The 19,536-nt window shown below is 52.7% G+C and overlaps 1 protein-coding gene across 3 annotated transcripts; it reads right to left on the bottom strand.

The window, feature by feature from the left end:
• Positions 1 to 8,062: 8,062 nt before the first annotated feature.
• Positions 8,063 to 19,239, bottom strand: LOC133348243 (NADH dehydrogenase [ubiquinone] flavoprotein 1, mitochondrial-like). Of its 3 annotated transcripts, none has more exons than XM_061560956.1 (11): positions 19,063 to 19,239; positions 17,343 to 17,452; positions 16,744 to 16,826; positions 15,636 to 15,806; positions 14,853 to 15,036; positions 12,639 to 12,828; positions 11,905 to 12,117; positions 10,411 to 10,577; positions 9,810 to 9,891; positions 9,232 to 9,377; positions 8,063 to 8,996 (listed from the first exon to the last, which is right to left on the bottom strand). In XM_061560956.1, exons 2-11 carry the CDS (start codon positions 17,445 to 17,447, stop codon positions 8,907 to 8,909), a joined length of 1,431 nt encoding a protein of 476 aa, XP_061416940.1. In that variant the 5' UTR covers positions 17,448 to 17,452; positions 19,063 to 19,239; the 3' UTR covers positions 8,063 to 8,906. The 3 variants fall into 3 exon arrangements, with proteins under 3 accessions (XP_061416940.1, XP_061416941.1, XP_061416942.1); XM_061560957.1 differs by having other exon boundaries at positions 17,343 to 17,455; positions 19,063 to 19,198; XM_061560958.1 differs by lacking the exon at positions 19,063 to 19,239 and adding an exon at positions 18,911 to 19,058.
• Positions 19,240 to 19,536: the final 297 nt, after the last annotated feature.

A 19,536-nucleotide genomic window follows, 5' to 3' on the forward strand; every position in this document is an offset into this window, starting at 1 on the left:
GCGTTCATATCAAAGACCCACGCACACGACCCACGCACACGACCCACGCACACGACCCACGCACACGACCCACGCACACGACCCACGCACACGACCCACGCACACGACCCACGCACACGACCCACGCACACGACCCACGGACACGACCCACGCACACGACCCACGGACACGACCCACGCACACGACCCACGCACACGACCCACGCACACGACCCACGCACACGACCCACGCACACGACCCACGCACACGACCCACGCACACGACCCACGCACACGACCCACGCACACGACCCACGCACACGACCCACGCACACGACCCACGCACACGACCCACGCACACGACCCACGCACACGACCCACGCACACGACCCACGCACACGACCCACGCACACGACCCACGCACACGACCCACGCACACGACCCACGCACACGACCCACGCACACGACCCACGCACACGACCCACGCACACGACCCACGGACTCGCGTTTAGCGACTGCAATTCGCTCACCCACGCACTCACTCGGGGCCTCACTCCCTCTCTGGCTCATATGCTCACCCACCTCCCTCGATCACCCACTCACCGACCCACCAGCTGATCACTTTCCTATACACCCCTCCCCCATTTCAACCACTCGCCCCACCGACTAATCCACCCTTCCAATAATCCACCCTCTCACTCACTCACTTATTCACGCACTCATTACTCACACGCCTCTCAGCCAACCATCCACCCGCACAACTCAATCACCCACTTACTCACCCACGCACGCACTCACTCACCCCCTCTCACTCACCATTCCACGGTAACTGACGCTCGCCCCGTGCCACAAACAATGTCTCTCCCCCCCCCCCCCCGTCAGTGACGCTGCTGCGGTTTGATTGCTGCGTCTATAACCGATGACAACCACGGCGTGTTTAGCCCTGCGTCAATCCACTGCTGGATGAAGGCTTCCCACGCCGTGTCGGTCAAGGCCGTTCATTAGCTGTCCTTCACCACGCTGGTCTGTGCAAGGTGGGTGAATGGGGAACGCAGGACCCGGTTCAGATGTCACTCGAATCAGATATCGATCAGATATCGATAATCGATCGGATATCAATCGACGTTTTGCGCGGCGGGCAATTGAACTCGGGTTGCCCCAGTTCACAGCGCAGTGCGCTAACCGCGGGCCCACCGCTAAACTCCCCAACACACACACACAACAAGAGGCAGAAAAGGCGCTTCAATGAGCCATCATTTGTGGCCAGGTCGCTTTAAAAAAAAATAGAACGCTGTATAGCTCAGTGGGTCTTAGCTGGTAAAATAAAATAGTTTTATTTAGTTTTAATAGAATTCTAACTCATAAATCAAAACACACACGTACATACCACTCACACACCGATTCCCCGTATAGCCTTCAGCATAGCGTTCGGTGTAAGTGCTGTTAGCGAACACCTGTGAAGGCCTGCACGGTACACGAGGGGGGGGGGGGGGGTGAGTCGCTGGTGTAAAATCCCAGTGATGCTGCTGGAAGCTGAGCGAGACCTGAACGCCGGGACACAATGTTGCGAACTCCGTGCTCATGCCGAGAAATACCCTGAAGGTGAAACAATAATAACAAACGCAGTCTTTGATCAACAACATTGACGGCGCGGGGTTTTTTGTTGTTGTTGATTCGACGATACCGCGTGGTGCAAATACAGGGCAGCCATGACGGGTGGACCGAGTAACTCGCCTCGCCGCACCACGTGCGACGCAAAGCTCCGAGCCACTCGGCTGCCAAACACAACGAGTTCGATATCGGCCTGCGGTCAATTCAGCTCATCGGCACCATTCTCTAGTCGTCGTCATCATAAAATCATTAAGATGACCAAAGTAATTAATATTTTTTTATATTCTTTCAAGATCCATTTCAGAAGCGACCTGGCCACAAATGATAGCCCCAACGAAGCAGCTTAGAATCACGTGGACATTTAGAGCAGCGACATACTCTAATTATGCCCCCCCCCCCCATTCCGTTCCGTATGACCTACACGGAGATTGGGGGGGGGGGATTCTTCATCCAGCAATGGATTGACAAACGGACCCTTAGAGACTGTCCACTCCTTGTGAGTAGAAAGGTGGGTGGGGGTGGCACGTGTTGACATATGCCCGCGTGGCGAGGAGGCTCATCGTCGATCTCACGAGTGGCGGTCGCGAGTGAATGAGTCGTGTGTTCCTGCAGGAGCTGGGGGGGGGGGGGCTCACACAGAGCACTGCTGTACGTGTCCCCTGCTCCTGCTGTTGCTGCTGCTCTGACTCCCCGAGTTGTTAATCACTCACCCACGTCACGGCGAGATAGTGGGGCAAACAACGACAACAAGCGATGATTAAGGCGACCGTCATTCCACATTGATAGCAACGTCGTGGCAGCAGCAATAACAACAATTAAAATAAATAAATAAATAACGAGACGTGCGCAACATCGTAAAGCCAGACGCCACGGGTCTGGCCGATTCCATGAATCACCGTGGCGCGAGCACCTCGGCCCGCTTGGCGGCAGTGAACTCCGCGTGAGTTTCGTTTCGCGAAATACGATTCAGCAGAATGTGCACGTGAGTCCGTGCGTGTGTGTCTCCGTGCCGTGTGTGTGTGGGGAGCGGTCGTGTAGCGGTTAGCGCGCTGCGCTTCGAACCCGGCCACCCGAGTTCGATTCCCGCTCACGGCCAACACCGATGACGATTATCTGAACCGGTCCTGGGCCTCTCCTAGGTCGACTCAGCCTCAAATGAGTACCTGGAGTGGTGTGTAAACATCGCCACTGGGGAGACAAAGGCGGCCGGGCGTGGCGCTAGCCACCCACTCCCTCGTGTGTCGTTCCGGCCTTCATAGGTGCTCGCTAACAGCACTTGGCCCAAGTCTATTAAAGGGTATACGAGGGGTCTTTGTCTTTGCACCGAGAAAACATTATTTGGGTGATACCACGTTGCCTGTGAGCGCACAAATAACAGAAATTTCAACATATTCGTCAATAACACTGTGGCCCTTCGAAAAGTAAACCGAATTGTATAGGCGACGTTTCGGGCAATGGTCCTTCTTCGCTGCACGTGCTATTGACGAATGTGTTGTTGTTGCTGTTGTTTTAGTTATTTGTATCTGTAGGTGGACAGCTGTTGAAAAGCTGACGGGACTGTAAAACGACGAGCTAACGAAGCCGATGCCAGCGGGGGTTTTGAGTGCTTTTGGAAATCTCAAATCGATGGTAAAAAGTAACGCGCAGCACAAAAAAATTCCGCCTTCGGTGCGACGCTGGCTGTCGCGACAGATGGCTTCAGGGGCACGCTCGTTAACCCAACAATGGTCGGGACGGAAGATGAGAGACGCGCCAAGCGGGAGGCGAGACGACTGCACGCTGCCTGGGGTCACAACCGAGACGCAGAAATAGGCGCACGTGTGCAGAAGAGGTTTTTTAAATATATATAATGTGTCGTTAAACCCGCCACCACCCGTAGACAATTCATGCAAGTTTCTTACTAGTGCAGCACGCCGGGATTAACGACACATTTATATTTACGCGATCTAACCCCCCCCCCCCCTCCAAAAAAACACGTATTATGGGTAATTTAACACGTAGGCTTTCAAGACCAATATAACCCAAAAACCCCTCTATTATGTATTATGGATAATATTGGTCGCGAAAGCCTACATGTTAAAAATGAACACGTGTGTTTGAGAACATGTTTCAGGTCAATGGCATCGTTCTAGCCTGTTAGGGAAGGTGCACGTGGGCAGGACACGTCGATAGAAGGGATCTTCTTCTTCTATCGCACGTCTGATGCTGATGTAGATGCACATCAACAACTGCGATGTCACATTGAGGTGGTCAAGCTCAGATATCACCGCGTCAGGAGCAAGCGGAGTGGTCGTAGTGGATCATCATCATCGCTGCGATGTCTCCTTCGTATTTGTGGATCGGGGCATTGCGTCGTTCCACGTCGTACGGCCTCTGTTCTGGATGAGCACAGTCGCACCACGACGCATCCACTGCCGCCGTGGTTTGTGCAGTGGATACGGTTTAGGGTGGACCGTGAGCAACTTCGTGGGAGATCAAACCCCAGGCATCTTCTGCGTTGGACCTTTCACAACGAAGGCGTGTGTCTGTGAGAAGGGATGGTAGCCGGTGGTCGAGTGTGGAGATAGAGCGAAGAGATCAGCTCGTGGGGTGGACTGATGCCATCGCAGGCCTTCATCCGGCAGTGGATTGATCGTGGCTGATGATGATTATGGTGAAGGGGGGAAGTGTGATGGGTTTCACTCATCCGTTCGGATTACGGTGGAGTCGGGGGATGAAGGTGATATGAATGACAAATGTGTGGTAATTATGGTGCAGGCGATTACGGTAATAATGATGCTGACGTGTTAATGGATAATTAATATTATGGCAATGACACGTGATGATAACGACGATACCGTGATGCTGCTGTTTATTATTAAACGGATGGCGATGGCACGGAAGCTGGTATGAATCACGACACATTGCCACTGATGCTAATGGCACATTAGGACAGTAATGACGACGGTGATTATGATGATGGCACAGATGACGCCGGCCAATAGTAACACGAACCATGATGATGACGATCGTGATGAAGATGACACGAATGATGACCCTGAGGACGGCGTATCCGCAATAGGCGAGAATGGGGTTGTGATGCTGGGGGGTGGAAGCGAGGTGGTTGGCGGTGGTGTTGGGGGATGAGTGGGGGGAGCGGACGAGTTGGGTGGTGGGTGGGGGTTGGCCTTCATCTGAACGAGGACCCCATCTTCGACTGGGAGCGAGCTTCGTGCGCGCGCGTGCACGTGTCGTGCGTGGCGCAGGCGCGCGGCCACGTGTGTGCTGTGCGCGCGGGCGCGCGCGTGTGCGTGCGTGCGCCACAATTCGCGGAAATGTTGTTTCCAGGATGCACGTGCCCTCGATTTTTTATGTAACAAACATCCTACGTGAGCTAGGGCCTCTTGGGGACGGGTCGATGGGAGGAGGGTGCCGAGGTTGGCGGTGGTGGTGGTGGCAGACCGCGATGCTTCGTCATTGAGGTGGTGTTTGTGGTGACGATTGTCTGAACCGATGCTGGGCATCTTCTCCTAGGTAGACTCGGCCTAAAATAGGAACCTGGTGAGATGTGTAAACACCGTCACTTAGGGAGACAAAGGCGGTCGGGCGCGGTGCTAGCTACCCACCCCCTCGTGTGCCGTTTCGGCCTTCATGTGCCACTCGCTAACAGCACTTGCCCCAACAGTCTGTTAAGGCTACACGGGGATCGTTGTCTTTGGTGGTTGGGTGGTGGGGGTAGTTTGTGGTGTCGAGATTATGGTACGAAAGGCTGTGGTGGTGGTGGTGCCAATCGTGATCGGAGTGGCTGTGATGGTTGGTGTATTTAGTATCACGCTTAGTTACACAGCAGCAGTCTCAGGACTCTTTTTCAGGAGGGTCCTGTCAATATTTCGCAGTAAAGGGTGGGGGGGGGGGCAATGTATGTTGAACTTCTTTCACACCGTACGTAGCTAATAGGTGCGGGGAAAGGACAACAGTGGTTTTCCAAGTAGATTCCAATCGAATAATGCCGATTTTTCATCTTTCAAATGTGGACAATGACGCAGCCACACAACGGCATCCCTCATTTGCAAATGACGCCACAAGGCATACTTCAAGTACCGTGACGCCACGGGCACGCTGAACGTACCGTGGAGGAGACGGCGCGTATGCCTCATGGGCCGCAGTATTGAATCAGGGCGGCCGCTTGGATCGAACCGTGAAGCTCTGCGACAAAAAGCGGCGAACGTGGCACCACCGCTTGGCGATGGGGTGGTGCCGAGTGTAGTGACCGTGGTGGTGGTGCCGGTGATCGTGGTGGCAACTGTCACGGCAGCGAAAGGGGCAGCGTTGGTGGCGAAAAACAATGACAGTGATTGCGGTGACGATCCCCAAGAGTCGCGATCATTCGTGATTCCGCGTTTTGTCGTGGTGATGGAAAGTTTTTGTTGTGGCAATTATGGTGTAATGACTGACCATAAAGGTGGTGGTGAGGAAGGTTAAATTGATTGTTACTGGCGGTGACAGCGGCCGTGTCGACAGTGGCGAGTGCCAGTTTACATCAAACTAAACATATTTAGATTTTACCAGGTAAGGTCCACCCCGAGCTATACAACTGTTTTTCAGAAGCGACCTGGCCACAAATGATAGCTCAACGAAGCGGCTTATCAAGTGGAAATTTACAGCAGCCAAATCCGCTAAACGCGTGATGTTGATTTTAAATGTGGAGGAGAAAAAAAGCGGAAGACCCGGAGAAAAATCCACGCGATCACATGGAGAGCCACACGCAAACTGCAAATATACAGGCGTCTGGGTCGGGATCCAACCCACGGCATTCTGTATACCAGTCGGGGAAGATAGCATCTCGTCACCGTGGCACCCACACAACCGTGGAGGGTGGAATCATCACAGAACTGTCTCAAAGGCCAACTCGAGCGCATGTGCCACAAGACGCAATCACGTGGAAAATCAACGCACCACGCTCGAACACGTGCGGACAGTTACACAAACGCCGACCACCCCCCCACACACCAACTCCCACCACCCCGCCTCCCTCCACCACAACCCCGCCCTCTCCCCACAGCATTGTGTTCCCTCAACCCTATGCCGCCACCCCCCCCATCTCCCATACAACTCCACCAACAACCTCGGACTATCGCTGCTGTGACTGCTGCTGCTGCTACCGCCGTGATAGCACATGTTCTCCGTCGGGCAGTGCTGCTGGGCGATCGGATCTCAGCCACAGGCCTGCGGTCAATGGAGCCGTTTAAACTTGGTGGTCAGAGAACAAAAACGAATCCATGCCACCCAGCCACGGCATGGACGTGCCTCTTGAACGTGGCCAGCTTCCCACATTCGTTTGTTTTTTCTGTTTGTTCCACTTTTTTTTTCCTGTTGCTCTCGTACAGATCCGAATCCCGATTTGCGCGACCGTGTTGTGATGACGACGACTGCAGAGGTGGCGACAGCTTCTTCAAAGGGGCCTCCGCCCCCTCGGACGTGGCCAGGAGGCTTCGTCACCTTGAAGATACGAGGCGTTATAATGGATAGGCCAGGGGGTTGGCAGCGTGCGGCTCCGTAACGATTGCTCTGTCACGTGATTAATCAAGGACCGTCCCCCGTATTCACATGCATTGAATTTTTTTAAAAATTCATACACCGAAATCGAATACAAATTGCGCTTCTTGTTATTTTGGTTGCCGTCCCCTGGGATAGGGGGATGCATAAAGCGCCCTGTGCAGGGTGCCGAGCAGGGCGCTATATAAATGAATGTACCAGCGAGGCGAGACATCAACATGTGCTCCTCCCTTCACCAACATGTACTGACCCGAGTGAAGAATGGCCAAACACCCAAGAACTTGACCACTTGTGCTCGATTTCAGGTTCTGCAGTCCCGATGGTCGGGGGGAGGGGGCGCTCCGAGTGGCCAGATCCACAGCAGACACCCAGCCGTAAACACTGTACGTACAGTACTGCAGGGAAGTCTAATTTATGTGATTTTTTTTAAAGACCTGCCATTCGCTCTATTCGGCGGGAGGGTAAACTACGATTCCATTGGATTTCGGCATGAGACAAACGGGCGTATGGCTGGTCACAGCAGAAAGTTATGCCGATGATGCCGTAGGCGCCACGCCAGGAGATAAAAAAGAAAAACCCTTTGGATCCCTTGCAGAGCGAGACAACCGCGTGGGGTAGCCCTCTTCCCACCTGCCCGATCGTCAATTTCAGAAGGTAAAAATAACTCGCAGGATTCGACGAATCTCCAGTTGAAACAGCAAGCGCTCCCCCGCATCTGGATCACACATCAGCTGCTTCGAGCAAAACAGCAGAAAGTTGCCGAGGAACAAACGACTTATTTTTTCGAGCGAGGTCACCAACTTCCTAAAACCAAGAGGATGAGCAGCGCGCGTAGGGGGCCGGTGTGTAAGCGCCGTTTTATTATTGCACTCAGGGTCCAGAGCTGTCAATAACCAAAGGATGAACATCACCACGTGCGGACAAAGCACCCCCCCCCCCCCCACGTCACCAAGGAGCAGGTTGCACGATCACTCAGGGGATGAACAGGGCCCCCTATTTGGGGGGGCATAAATCACCCCAAACAACCCCCCCCCACCAAACTCGGGTGTCGGACAGAACGAGGTGGATCAAGCCACGCACGGCTTGCCAACAGCTGAAAGGCCTCTTTGTCCACAAGATAAGAACCATTTGTTTTTTTGGGTTGCGACTTCTTTATCAGACGCGACCGCAGGGCGTGAAGTGGCTGCAGTGGAGGGAGCTGAGTTAAAGTAGCCTGGGGCTGACACCGCCCCCGGCACCGCAGACTGGACCCGGGTTGGGGTTACGTCGCGGCTTGGCACTCTGATGGAATCGGACGATCGCTACCGTCCAGGGAGCACGTGCATGCCGAGCTGTGCCGGGCGCGCGTTCCGCAATAACAAACCCAAACCAAACGAACACGAAATTAAAGGTGCCCCTAGCGGCTCTACTTACGCGACACACGCACACACACCGCGGGGGCAACTGTCGACGAGCAGAGGATAAACACGCACGGGAGAGAATCCGCGAAAGCAAACCTAAAGCGTTGGCGTCACTCTCTCTCTTTCCACTGTACACGACTGTCACGTTCTCCCCACCAGGGCCTGGAATCGTGCATATTTGGGTCAACGTACGTGTGCATGCGCGTGTGCGTTCGTGCGTGGTGTTCTGCTTTTCCGTAATTTGGAAGCGGGCGCCACCACCCTCCCTCCCTCTCCCCAACTCTCCACTCCCTCCCCTCCCACCGCTGGCTGATGGACTGCCATGCCAGGTGGGGGGGGAGATGGGGGGTGCAGGGGGAACAGGGCGGTGGCAGTGACGAGGTTATGACGATGACGCTGCCTTCCGCACGGCGGCCTCCTGGTAGCGCTGGATGCGCGTTTCAAGCACCGGGCGGAAGTGACGGATGAGGCCCTGAGGAAGAGCGGCGTGGGAGGGAAGAGGGGGAGAGGCGAACGAGTCACGCGCCAGCTGCAGACAGAACCTCATAATCAACGCCAGCCGGTAGGGGGGGCGAGGGGGAGTGTGAGGAGGTGGTCACTCATATAGTGACAGAAACACCGAGCAGGCAAACAGCACATTTGGAAAATGAAAAGTAGTGGGGAGAAATAAGAAAAAAAAGGCATGTAACGAAGGAGCGAGAGATCACCTGAACGGGCCAGGCTGCTCCATCGCCCAGCGCGCAGATGGTGTGTCCCTCGATCTGCTTGCTGATCTCCCACAGCATGTCAATCTCCTCGGCCCGCGCATTGCCATCCACCAGGCGCCACATCATCGTGTTCATCCAGCCCGTGCCTGTGTGGTCCCCACCACCACCACCATCATCGTCATCATCATTCCTGTAAACGTCCTCAACAATTCCACGGTCTTCATCGTACCCACCAGCAGGCTTAAGAATCGGACCAAGTTGTGCGTGCTCTGGCGTACGAGTGTACCTCTGCGTGTGTGCCCATGTGGGTGTGCGCAACGTGCATGCGGCTGGGCGGCTAAAATACAGCAAGTTCGCACAATAGGGGACACAGGTGGTGCATCAACCAGTCATCTCAGTCAGTCGACCCATGGCACCTGGGCCTGTGCCGTGACCTCCTGCCAGCGGGCATTCGACACTTCATGTGGCCTTAAAGTGCACAGAGCCTGGCACAAGTGCCGTGGCAACATCACCGGCACTTAGTGGCGAATGGCGGTTGTCGGGCAGGCGCGTGCGTGTGCGGGCGCGCGTGCACTTGCCTTCCCGGCAAGGTGTGCACTGCCCACAGCTCTCGTGTTTGTAGAACTCCATGAGGCGAGCGATAGCCTTGACGACGTCCGTCTGTGAACCCAGCAACAACGCGCGGCCACCTGAGCCACAGAACTTGGCGCTCCGTCGCCTTCCCCCCCACCCACCCCAGCCGTGTCCTGACGACTGTGCCAACGGCGTCGCGTTGAGAGACGAGAAAAATAAATTTGCATCGCTCGCCGAGCCGAACGGAGGAAACCTTTCATGAGAATAGCGCACGGAAGAGGGTATCATAGAGCTACCTCCCGAGATCCCTTCAACTAACTTCTGGTCCGCACAGTAGGGGGGCTAAGCACTCTCTAACCACCCTGCCACAGGACAGAAAGTCATCGGATGACACACAAACCTCGACAGCTTTGCTTCTCTGAAGGTGGAATTAAGCCAAATTAAATGCAGAAGTGGTCAATGTATCGTGGGTGAAGACCCCAAAGTAAACAAGCCATTTCATCATCATTGTCATCACCATCATTGCCGTCATTACAATCATCACGAGCAGCATTAATACCATCATCGTCATCACCACCACCACCACCGTCACCACCACAGACGTACCGACTTGTCCATGACGATGAGAGCGGCCGTGCCGAGGCCGGTCTGCGCTGCGACGAGAGCGTCGAAGTCCATGAGGACCTCGTCGCACACGGCACGAGGGATGAGCGGCGTGGACGAGCCCCCCGGGATGATGCACAACAGATTGTCCCAGCCGCCACGCACTCCGCCTACCACCACAGAGACACGATGGTGGGAGGGGGGCAATGGGGAGGGAGGGCTGTCAGTTGTGTAACGATTCATGGGTAGAGGTTGCTCATATCCATTGTTCGCCCTGAGCCAGTGGTAAAAACGAAACAACTTTTTTTTATTTTACCAGGTCAGGCTCACTGAGATATTTAGATATTTATCAGAAGCAATTTGGCTATCACAAATGATAGCTACACGAAGTGGCTTATCGTATGGTAATTTATAGCAGCCAAATAATCTAAACGTGTGATGCCGATTCTAAATGTGGAGGCAAAAACCGGAGGAGCTGGAGAGAAATCCACGCGACCGCAGGGAGAAAACATTCAAGTTCCAAATATACAGCACGCGTCAGGGTCAGGATCGAACCCAGGGCCTTCTCCATACCAGACGAGGGAGTTAACGTCTCGTCACCGCGGTGCCCCGCGGAATAAACATTCCACAGCCCCCCATCTCCCCATCATCCCTGCCCAATCCCCACATGATTTGATTAATTTCCAAGATTCAAGGTCACAATTTGATCTAGAAATCTATCCCGTGTTTTACATTGTGGAGGCATGGAGCGGGGGAGTAGCTTTGTGAGTGTGTAATGATTCTCCGCCCTCACTAGTCCCATAAATTTTCCTGATTCAGGGCAGTCTTAGATTCAAGGCCAGAACCAACGAGGGCCAGCCTTGGGGCCCACCCCCCGCCCCTCCAGCCGTAAGTTGAGTCCAGTGTCAAGGCCAGCCTTACAGACAGACCCGCTGGGGCAGTTGTTGTTAGCGGGTGCCTATTAGAACCCAACATGGCACACACAGCTGGGCGATGTGGCCAGGTTTATTTTCTCAGGGCAGATGTTTACACACCGTACCAGGTACTCAATTAAGGCTGAGTCTACGTTGGGTAAGCCCAAGACGTTGACTGTGAACAGAGATAGAATTTAGATTTGTAATGTAGTACGTTAACCAATACACTACCGCTCACCAAAAAAAAGACAAAGATCCCCTGTATAGTCTTTACATACTTTTGTGGCAAGTGCTGTTAGCGAGCACCTGCAAAGGCCACCACAGCACATGAGGGGGTGGGTGGCCAGCACCACGCCTGGCCGCCTTTGTTTCTCGAGTAGCAATGTTTTCACACCGCACCAGGTAATCATTTTAAGCCAGAGTCGACTTAGGGGAGACACACCAGGACCAGTTCAGATAATCGTCACTGGTGTTGGCCGCGAGCGGGAATCGGACTCAGGTCGCCAGATTCGTAGCGCAGTGGCGCTAAACACTGCAACCACCGCTCCCTGCTCACCACACACGTCCACACACACAGACGCACCGGCATGTCTCTCGACGAGCTCCTTCAGCGGGATGGACATCTCCTCCTCCACCGTGCACGGGTGGTTGACGTGGCCCGAGATGTTGAACAGCTTCGTCCCGGAGTTTCGCTCGCGTCCGAACCCGGCGAACCACTCCCCGCCGCGACGGCAGATGGTGGGCGCCACGGCGACCGTCTCCACGTTAGCAACCGTCGTGGGACAGCCAAACACGCCTGACGGGCAGAACCGCAGCCGCGTGCCGGCGCACGTGTCAAACACCTTTTTCCGCGCAGCGTCCGTCTCAAGATGCGGCCGTGGCGGGGCGTTACATAAATCCACGCTGAACGTCGCGCAGCGTCGCCCACGCCTCCCGCTCTCCTGCACGGCCCAGCCAGGGGCTCTCGCAAAGGGGCTCGCACATGGGCTTGACGGGAGCTCAATCATAATCAGAATACTTAGTTGTAGTGGAGGAATCCGATGAGCTATAAAGCTCATTTTCAGACGTCCAGTCGGGGCACGGGGTCAGAACGTTACAACAACAACACAAAAAGCACGATAGAAGTGCAAGGTAGAGGAAAGGTAAACAAATCACTTTCAAAAAATACAAATAAACGAAACTATTTTTTCTCTTCGCAGATTAAGGCCACTTTTCAGAAGCCACCTGGCGTACAAATGATAGCAGCTCAACATAGTGGCTTATCACCACGGGGACAATTACATAGCAGTGGCCGGATAAACTCTCTAAAACGCTCACCGACGTCGGCGGGGAAGGGAGGCTTGAGACGCGGCTTGCCCTGCTTGCCCTCCAGGCTCTCGATCAGTGCCGTCTCCTCGCCGCAAATGTACGCGCCGGCCCCGCGGTGCACGAACACGTCGAAGTCGAAGCCCGAGCCGCACGCGTTGTGCCCCAACAGCCCCTTCTCGTACGCTTCCTTGATCGCGAGCTGCGCGCGTACGCGGCGAGACGAGGGTACACACGGAAATGCGTCGAGGTCAGAGCAAAGAACTGCTGGCACCGCTGCGATTCTTTAATTAGACAGGGGTTCTTTAGGGTAGCGAGTTTATGATGACTACACAAAACCCAGCCACCCCCGCCGCCACCATCACACTTAATTACTGCACTTAATTTGGATAAACTCCCAGCTCCAAGACTTAAAGCTATCACTTTGCGTATCATGCGAAGACCATTACACTCTGTGTCAGGGCAGGTAAGAAAGCGCTGCCCCATCCTGGTATGGATCAGAGTTCACTTCAAAATGACCTCAGAAGCAGCTCTACGAGATCCGCTTCAGGGGGACGTTCTCTAACAAACACAGGGGAGCACTGCTCTGTGTGAGATCCGAATAATAGATGTGTGTTTCATGACATGACACTGATAGCACGACTGTGACAAATAATATGCCCATATAGACTGTCGGGGGCAGCCGATGTTGGCGAGCGACTACTGAAGCTGGCGCACTAAGGGGTGGTGTGGACATAACAATACCAGACCGCATTTGACTCCCCTATGCTGATGTTTACACACACACACCAAGTACTCATTTAAGGTGTGCAACCTAGGAAAGGCCCAGAGGAGGTTCAGATTTTACCTGCTGCTGGTAATCTTGGTTTGATTCCCCATAGCGGGGAATCAAACCAAGATTAGTTTTGTGCCCGTGTGTGAACACGCAAACACCCACGCGCATTGTGTGCACTCAAAACACGTGTTCGCATTATCAATGCCCGCAGGCTTATGTGTGTGTTACCACACAAATGACCACCAGTAAAACATTAATGCAGCATTGTTTTAAGCAGGTGAGCATTCACTAACTTTGATTATCCCTTGTGCAAAAGAGATATGTTAAGACTTCAGTGAAGAGAATAAATTATATGTTTCATTCAGTTTTGGTTACATTTGAAATCGGAATTTATTCCAGGGAAATGACACACTAAACAATTTTTATTTTACCAGGTAAGGCCCACTTTTTCAGAAGAGACCTGGCCACAAACTATAGTTCCACGAAGTGAGTTTTCGTGTGGAAATGTATAACAGCCAACTCATCTAAACGTGTTAAGTTGATTAAAAATGTGGAGGAAAAATAACCGGATGACCCGGAGAAAAATCCACGCGACCACGGGGAGAACACGCAAACTCTGAATATACAGATGTCAAGGTCGTGATCGAACCCACGACCTCCTTCATACCAGACGAGGGAGATAACATCTCCCCACTGTGGAGCCCCACAATGCACCCAGCAACATCGTCATCTGTCACGGTCCTCACTTCTGCACATCAACTGATCTCGTAGCTCCATCATGTGGTGCGGTTCTCCTCGAAAGAGTGTCCTTTCCATCGGCTGCCACACCATCACGGGTCTCATCAATCACCCGTAATCTCACCGAGCGATGTGTCCTGCCCAAAGCCCACTTTGCTTAACAGCCACCGATTTGCAAAATCATCCATCGACGCACCGCTCTGTCTCTTGTTCTTTATCAGTGTCTGTGTTTCTGATCTGTTAAATATTACAAAAATGGAACCGTTTTCAAATACAAAAAAAATTGAGGAGTCTTAAAAACTATTACATTTTAAATTTGGCATTGAGCTTACATAAATGAATTATTGAACAGACTCGGAAACTGTACATACACAGGAACCGCTAGTGCTTGCTAGTGAGACCACAATATAGCTTTGTGCTAAGAGGTTTGATGCAGCACGCGATTGTGGTACACGACCGTGGCACGAAGCTGTGGCAAAGGATAATCCTAAAGAAACACGGCGCAACTTAAATACTTTCACGGTACGATTACAATTCTATCGTTATTTCAGAGTAAGAACCGACCACGAAAAAAAGAATACGGAAAAATTATGTTCATAGCCTGCAACAGTTAGAGGTTCATTTGAGGCGTGCAGGTGTACGCCACCGCCATCCGGCAGGAGTTTATGGCGCACGCCGCCATGGCGTAAATACGTTGGCTGGGACGCACAAACCTGTAAGTTGGACGCCTCGTTGTAGAACTCGCCGCGGATGTAAATATAGGCGGCGCGCGCTCCCATGGCGCGTCCCGCCACCAGGCAGCCCTCGATCAGCTTGTGCGGGTCGTGGCGCATGATCTCTCGATCCTTGCATGTGCCGGGCTCGCCCTCATCTGCGTTCACCACCAGGTACTTGGGCCTGAAACGTTGCACGAATTTTTATTTTCTTACCCAGATGCGCAGTCGCAGATGCATGCGTGCACGTTGATGGCCCGATGCATGAGCACACGAGTCACGTGGCGGGTAACCAATGACAACGAGCGGAAGGGTTATTACTAGAGGACGGCCTCTCAGGGGTGGGAAACTAATGTTCACCCAGGATTCCGTTTACAGTGAGAGCTAGCCTGTCTGGGTGCATGCAGATGCGCCCGCCTGACACACGCGTGCACGTGTGCTCGTGTGTATATGCCATGGGGAGCGGTAGTCTAGCGGTTAGGGCGTTGTGCTACAAACCCAGCGACCCGAGTTCAATTCCCGCTCATGGCCACCACCAGTGACGGATTATCTGAACTGGTCCTGGGCCTCCTCTCGGTCTACTCAGCCTCAAATTATTACCTGGTGCGGAATCGCACCAGAAAGATGTGCGCTACCTGGGCATATTGGCTCAAGACAGAGAAAAGTGGAAAGAAAGGAAAAAAATGTGCAGTGGACACCTACGGGCTATCCGCCCATGGATCGTGATGATGATGATGATACGGGGGCAGCATCTTTGTCTCGTGCGTATATGCCACTGGTTACCGTCCATCGGAGGGCTTGTTCATGAAGCCCCACTTCATGCCGGTGGGGAAGCCGGCGCCGCCGCGTCCTCGCAGCCCCGACACCTTCACCTCGTTGAGGATCCACTCATGCCCCTTGAGCAGGATCTCCTTCGTTTTGTACCAGTCTCCCCGTGCCATGGCGCCCTTCAGCCTGGCGGCAGTCGCACGCACGCACGCACGCGAGACAAATCACAGCATGGTCGCGCCTTTGCTCTTACGGGATCGGCAACCAAAATAACAAGAGCGGCCATTTTTTTCGAATTCGGTAAACAACTCAATTGATCGAGAGCCGCAATGGATGTTAATACGGGACGATGGTCCTTAATCAAAAACGTCACGAAGCAGACCTTGAGGAATCGCAGGTTGCCGGCCACCGTCCGTACCATTCTAGCGCCCCCTGCCGGACGTAGACTCGGAGCGGCCGAAGCTCAAGGACATTTTTTCAAAATACCTTTAAAAAGGTTTCTGCACAGCATTAACTGAGGGAATTCTATGGCTCACCCTGTATAGTTATTATTGCAGTTACTGTCTATTACATCCAGTCGGACAAGTCCAACTACGCCACACTGCACAGAGCATTGTAACAATTTAGAGATTCTGCTGCGTTGGCAGGTGGTGCACGAGCACAATTAACAATAAAAATAAATCAACACATTTGTCAACAACACTGTGACTTGATACGAAAATATAATAGGCGACGTTTCCAGGAATGACCGTTCTTCACAGCACATAGCCAATTATACGCTAAACAGTAAAACCTTGGATTGCGAGCATAATTCGTTCCGGAAATGTGTTTGTAATCCAAAGCACTCGTATATCAAAGCACTCGTATATCAGTTGTGATCACGTGACGCTCGGCAGACAAAGCGTATACGTACTACTCGTATTGCAAGACCTCGCTCGTTTATCAAATTAATATTTATTTAAAATTTTTGCTTGTCTTGCAAAACACTCGCAGACCAAGTTACTCGCAATCCAAGGTTTTTACTGTATTGTGTTTTATTTTGAGACCGTGCTATGGACGGATGCGTTGAGTTGTGGATGCTGAGGCTGTATCCTGCGCTTCATCGAGGCCACAGTGACAGTACCTCCAGTCATGGCGGCCGTAGAGGTTCGTAAAAATGCGGTCTTCATCCTTCAGAGGGCCAAACTTGGTTTTCTTCGGCTTTTGCTATCGAACAAACACACAGAGGGTTTTTATTTATTGAGCGGGGCAGGACACAACATCGCGGACATTACATCACGCACGCCATTACTGTTGACATCGCACACTGTACAAGCACTTTTGTTACTCCACCGCTGGATGAGGACCTCATCAATAAGCGCGGGCCGTGGGGATTATTTGACCGCACTTCAACTATGATGTACATATGTTTGTTGAACTTCTTTCGCACCGTGCGTAGCGAATCGTGCTAATCAGAGGTGCGAACGTGGAGTGGTGGTGGAGCAGCATAGATGCGGCAGCATATAAGTAGAGTACAGGAATGGATTTTGACCGTACTGCTCCGCTCTTGCCTACCGTGCAACAACCCTGTTATGCACGGCGGTCGACCCTTCCAAGCGCTGTCCGGGCTCAAACCTAGCTGCTGAAATCTAATGAGATGGGGCTGGTTCCAGGCAATTTGGCGACAGGTGCCAATAGCAACAATCAAGAGGTGGAGGGGGGGGGTGCATGGGGGGGTCTCACCTGTTCAGGGGCTGCGGCGGCGCTGAGGCGTGCGACGCACACTGGACTCAGGCTCGCGGGACCCGACCTGATGCCCAGGTTCAGCACTGGGCGGAGTGTCCACATGGCTTCTGTTGCAAGCAAACAAGACGAGATAATGAACATCCCGCTGTAGGTCGTACACACTGTTAGCGGGCTGCACATGAACAAGCCTTCCGATGGACGCTGACTAGCGGCCAAGGACAAAGTTCCCCCCTGTGTAGCCATAACAGATTGTTGGGCGCAAGGTGCTGTTAGCGAGTAGCACCTATGAAGGCCGGCACGGCACACGAGGGGGTGGGTTGCCAGCACCACGCACGGCCGCCTTAGTCTCCCTAGTGGCGATGTTTACACATAGCAGCAGATACTCCCTTGAGGCTGAGCCGACCCAGGGGAAGCCCAGGACCGAAAAAGATAATCCGTCATTGGTGTTGGCCATGAGCGGGAATCGAACTCGGGTCGCCGGGTTCGCGCTAACCCTTACGCTACCGTTCCCCCCTGACTTGCGGACACGTCTGCACACACACACACTCTCTCAAGAGACCAGGTGAGTCTCATTTGCAAGAGGGACCTGGGTTTCTTTCCCAACATCTCATCTGTGGAGACAGCAGTTGTATTAAAAAACAACATTTCAGATGGAGAGAGACACTTGCATGGGAGGTTCTTAACATCATCACCACTAAGCTGCAATGTTGATGGTCTGCAATGTTGATGGTCAGCACTGCTGATGACCCAATGTTTCCCTTAAGTTTAACACATGGGAAAATTACTTTTAAAAATCTAAATCTTATTGCAAAGCGACTTTTGACTGCTGTTTCAATAACACGTTTGTGCAAAAAAACAGCTCATGGACGGGAAATGCCTTAAGTGGTTACTAGAGAATCACGGTTAGGGCTCCACAACTCTTGCCCATCAAACAAGACAAAATTAACAATGATTGAAACGTGTCGATTCGGAAGATAACTATGATTCAGGAATCCCTTACACGCTGGAAGTGATTTAAGTTATATCCCTTATGTAACCCGCGAGACGTCAGCATTTTTAGAGGCAATTCATTATTCAACCAGGTGCAATAAAGCACATTTAAACGTTTTAAAAAGCTCACTGGCATTTTAAAACGCCACAACCAATCGCTGCCATGAACATGAACACTCGACGACCTTTTAGACGATGTTGCGCCTAATTAAGCCTAAAAACCGTGTTGTGTAACGCGACATAAGGGGGGAGAATTCCCCTCAGACCTGCACTCACTTGATGTTTATACTCCTTTGATGTTTACACTCCAGCTTGATGGTCATTTATAAACGCCCACGATAGATAAGCACAACATTCCCGGCACGAAACAATCCCCTTTGACGTACGTGTCCAGGCGTAACAGTGGTTTAATAGCGGCGTTTAAAAGGGCACTAGAGCGAGCCTTAAAGCTAGGCCCGAACATTCGCATCAACGTACTTTAGTTTAAAAATAAACTCCATTCTACAATTTTAAAAAATATAAAACACGTACATCGTTAACAATAACTACAGGTGTAGGAAAGTGTATTAATGTACCGTTCAAAGTCGCCTCTTATAAAGGCGCGCCAACGACTCCGCCTAGCTAGGCCGCAGGCCTCCGTTTGACCTCTCAAGGTGTCACCGTCACGGGGGTCCCGGCTCAGGGGTTCAACCGGGGTCTGTGGGGCTCGGCAGGGGGAGGGTCTCACCTCTGCGGTGTCTCTGGAGGCAGGGGAGACAAAGACGGCGCAGGGAGAAGGGGGTCGAGGTCTGGGTGCTGGGAAGCTCTCCCCGGTGGAGGCGCGGCAAGGAGGGGAGTCGACGCAGGCGGCCACCTCGTGGGGGCGTAGTGGTAACGCGGGGAGAGGCATTGGGTACCCCAAAAACAACTCATCATTAACCTACAAAACCCATCGTGTACCCAAAAAACAACTCATCATTAACCTACAAAACCCATCGTGTACCCCAAAACAACTCATCATTACCCTACAAAACCCATCGTGTATCCCAAAACAACTCATCATTACCCTACAAAACCCATCGTGTACCCCAAAAACAACTCATCATTACCCTACAAAACCCATCGTGTACCCCAAAACAACTCATCATTACCCTACAAAACCCATCGTGTACCCCAAAAACAACTCATCATTACCCTACAAAACCCATCGTGTACCCCAAAA

This window comes from Lethenteron reissneri, chromosome 27, assembly GCF_015708825.2.
Source record: "Lethenteron reissneri isolate LAM-NWPU_2019-01 chromosome 27, ASM1570882v1, whole genome shotgun sequence".
Classification (NCBI taxonomy): Eukaryota; Metazoa; Chordata; class Hyperoartia; order Petromyzontiformes; family Petromyzontidae; genus Lethenteron; species Lethenteron reissneri.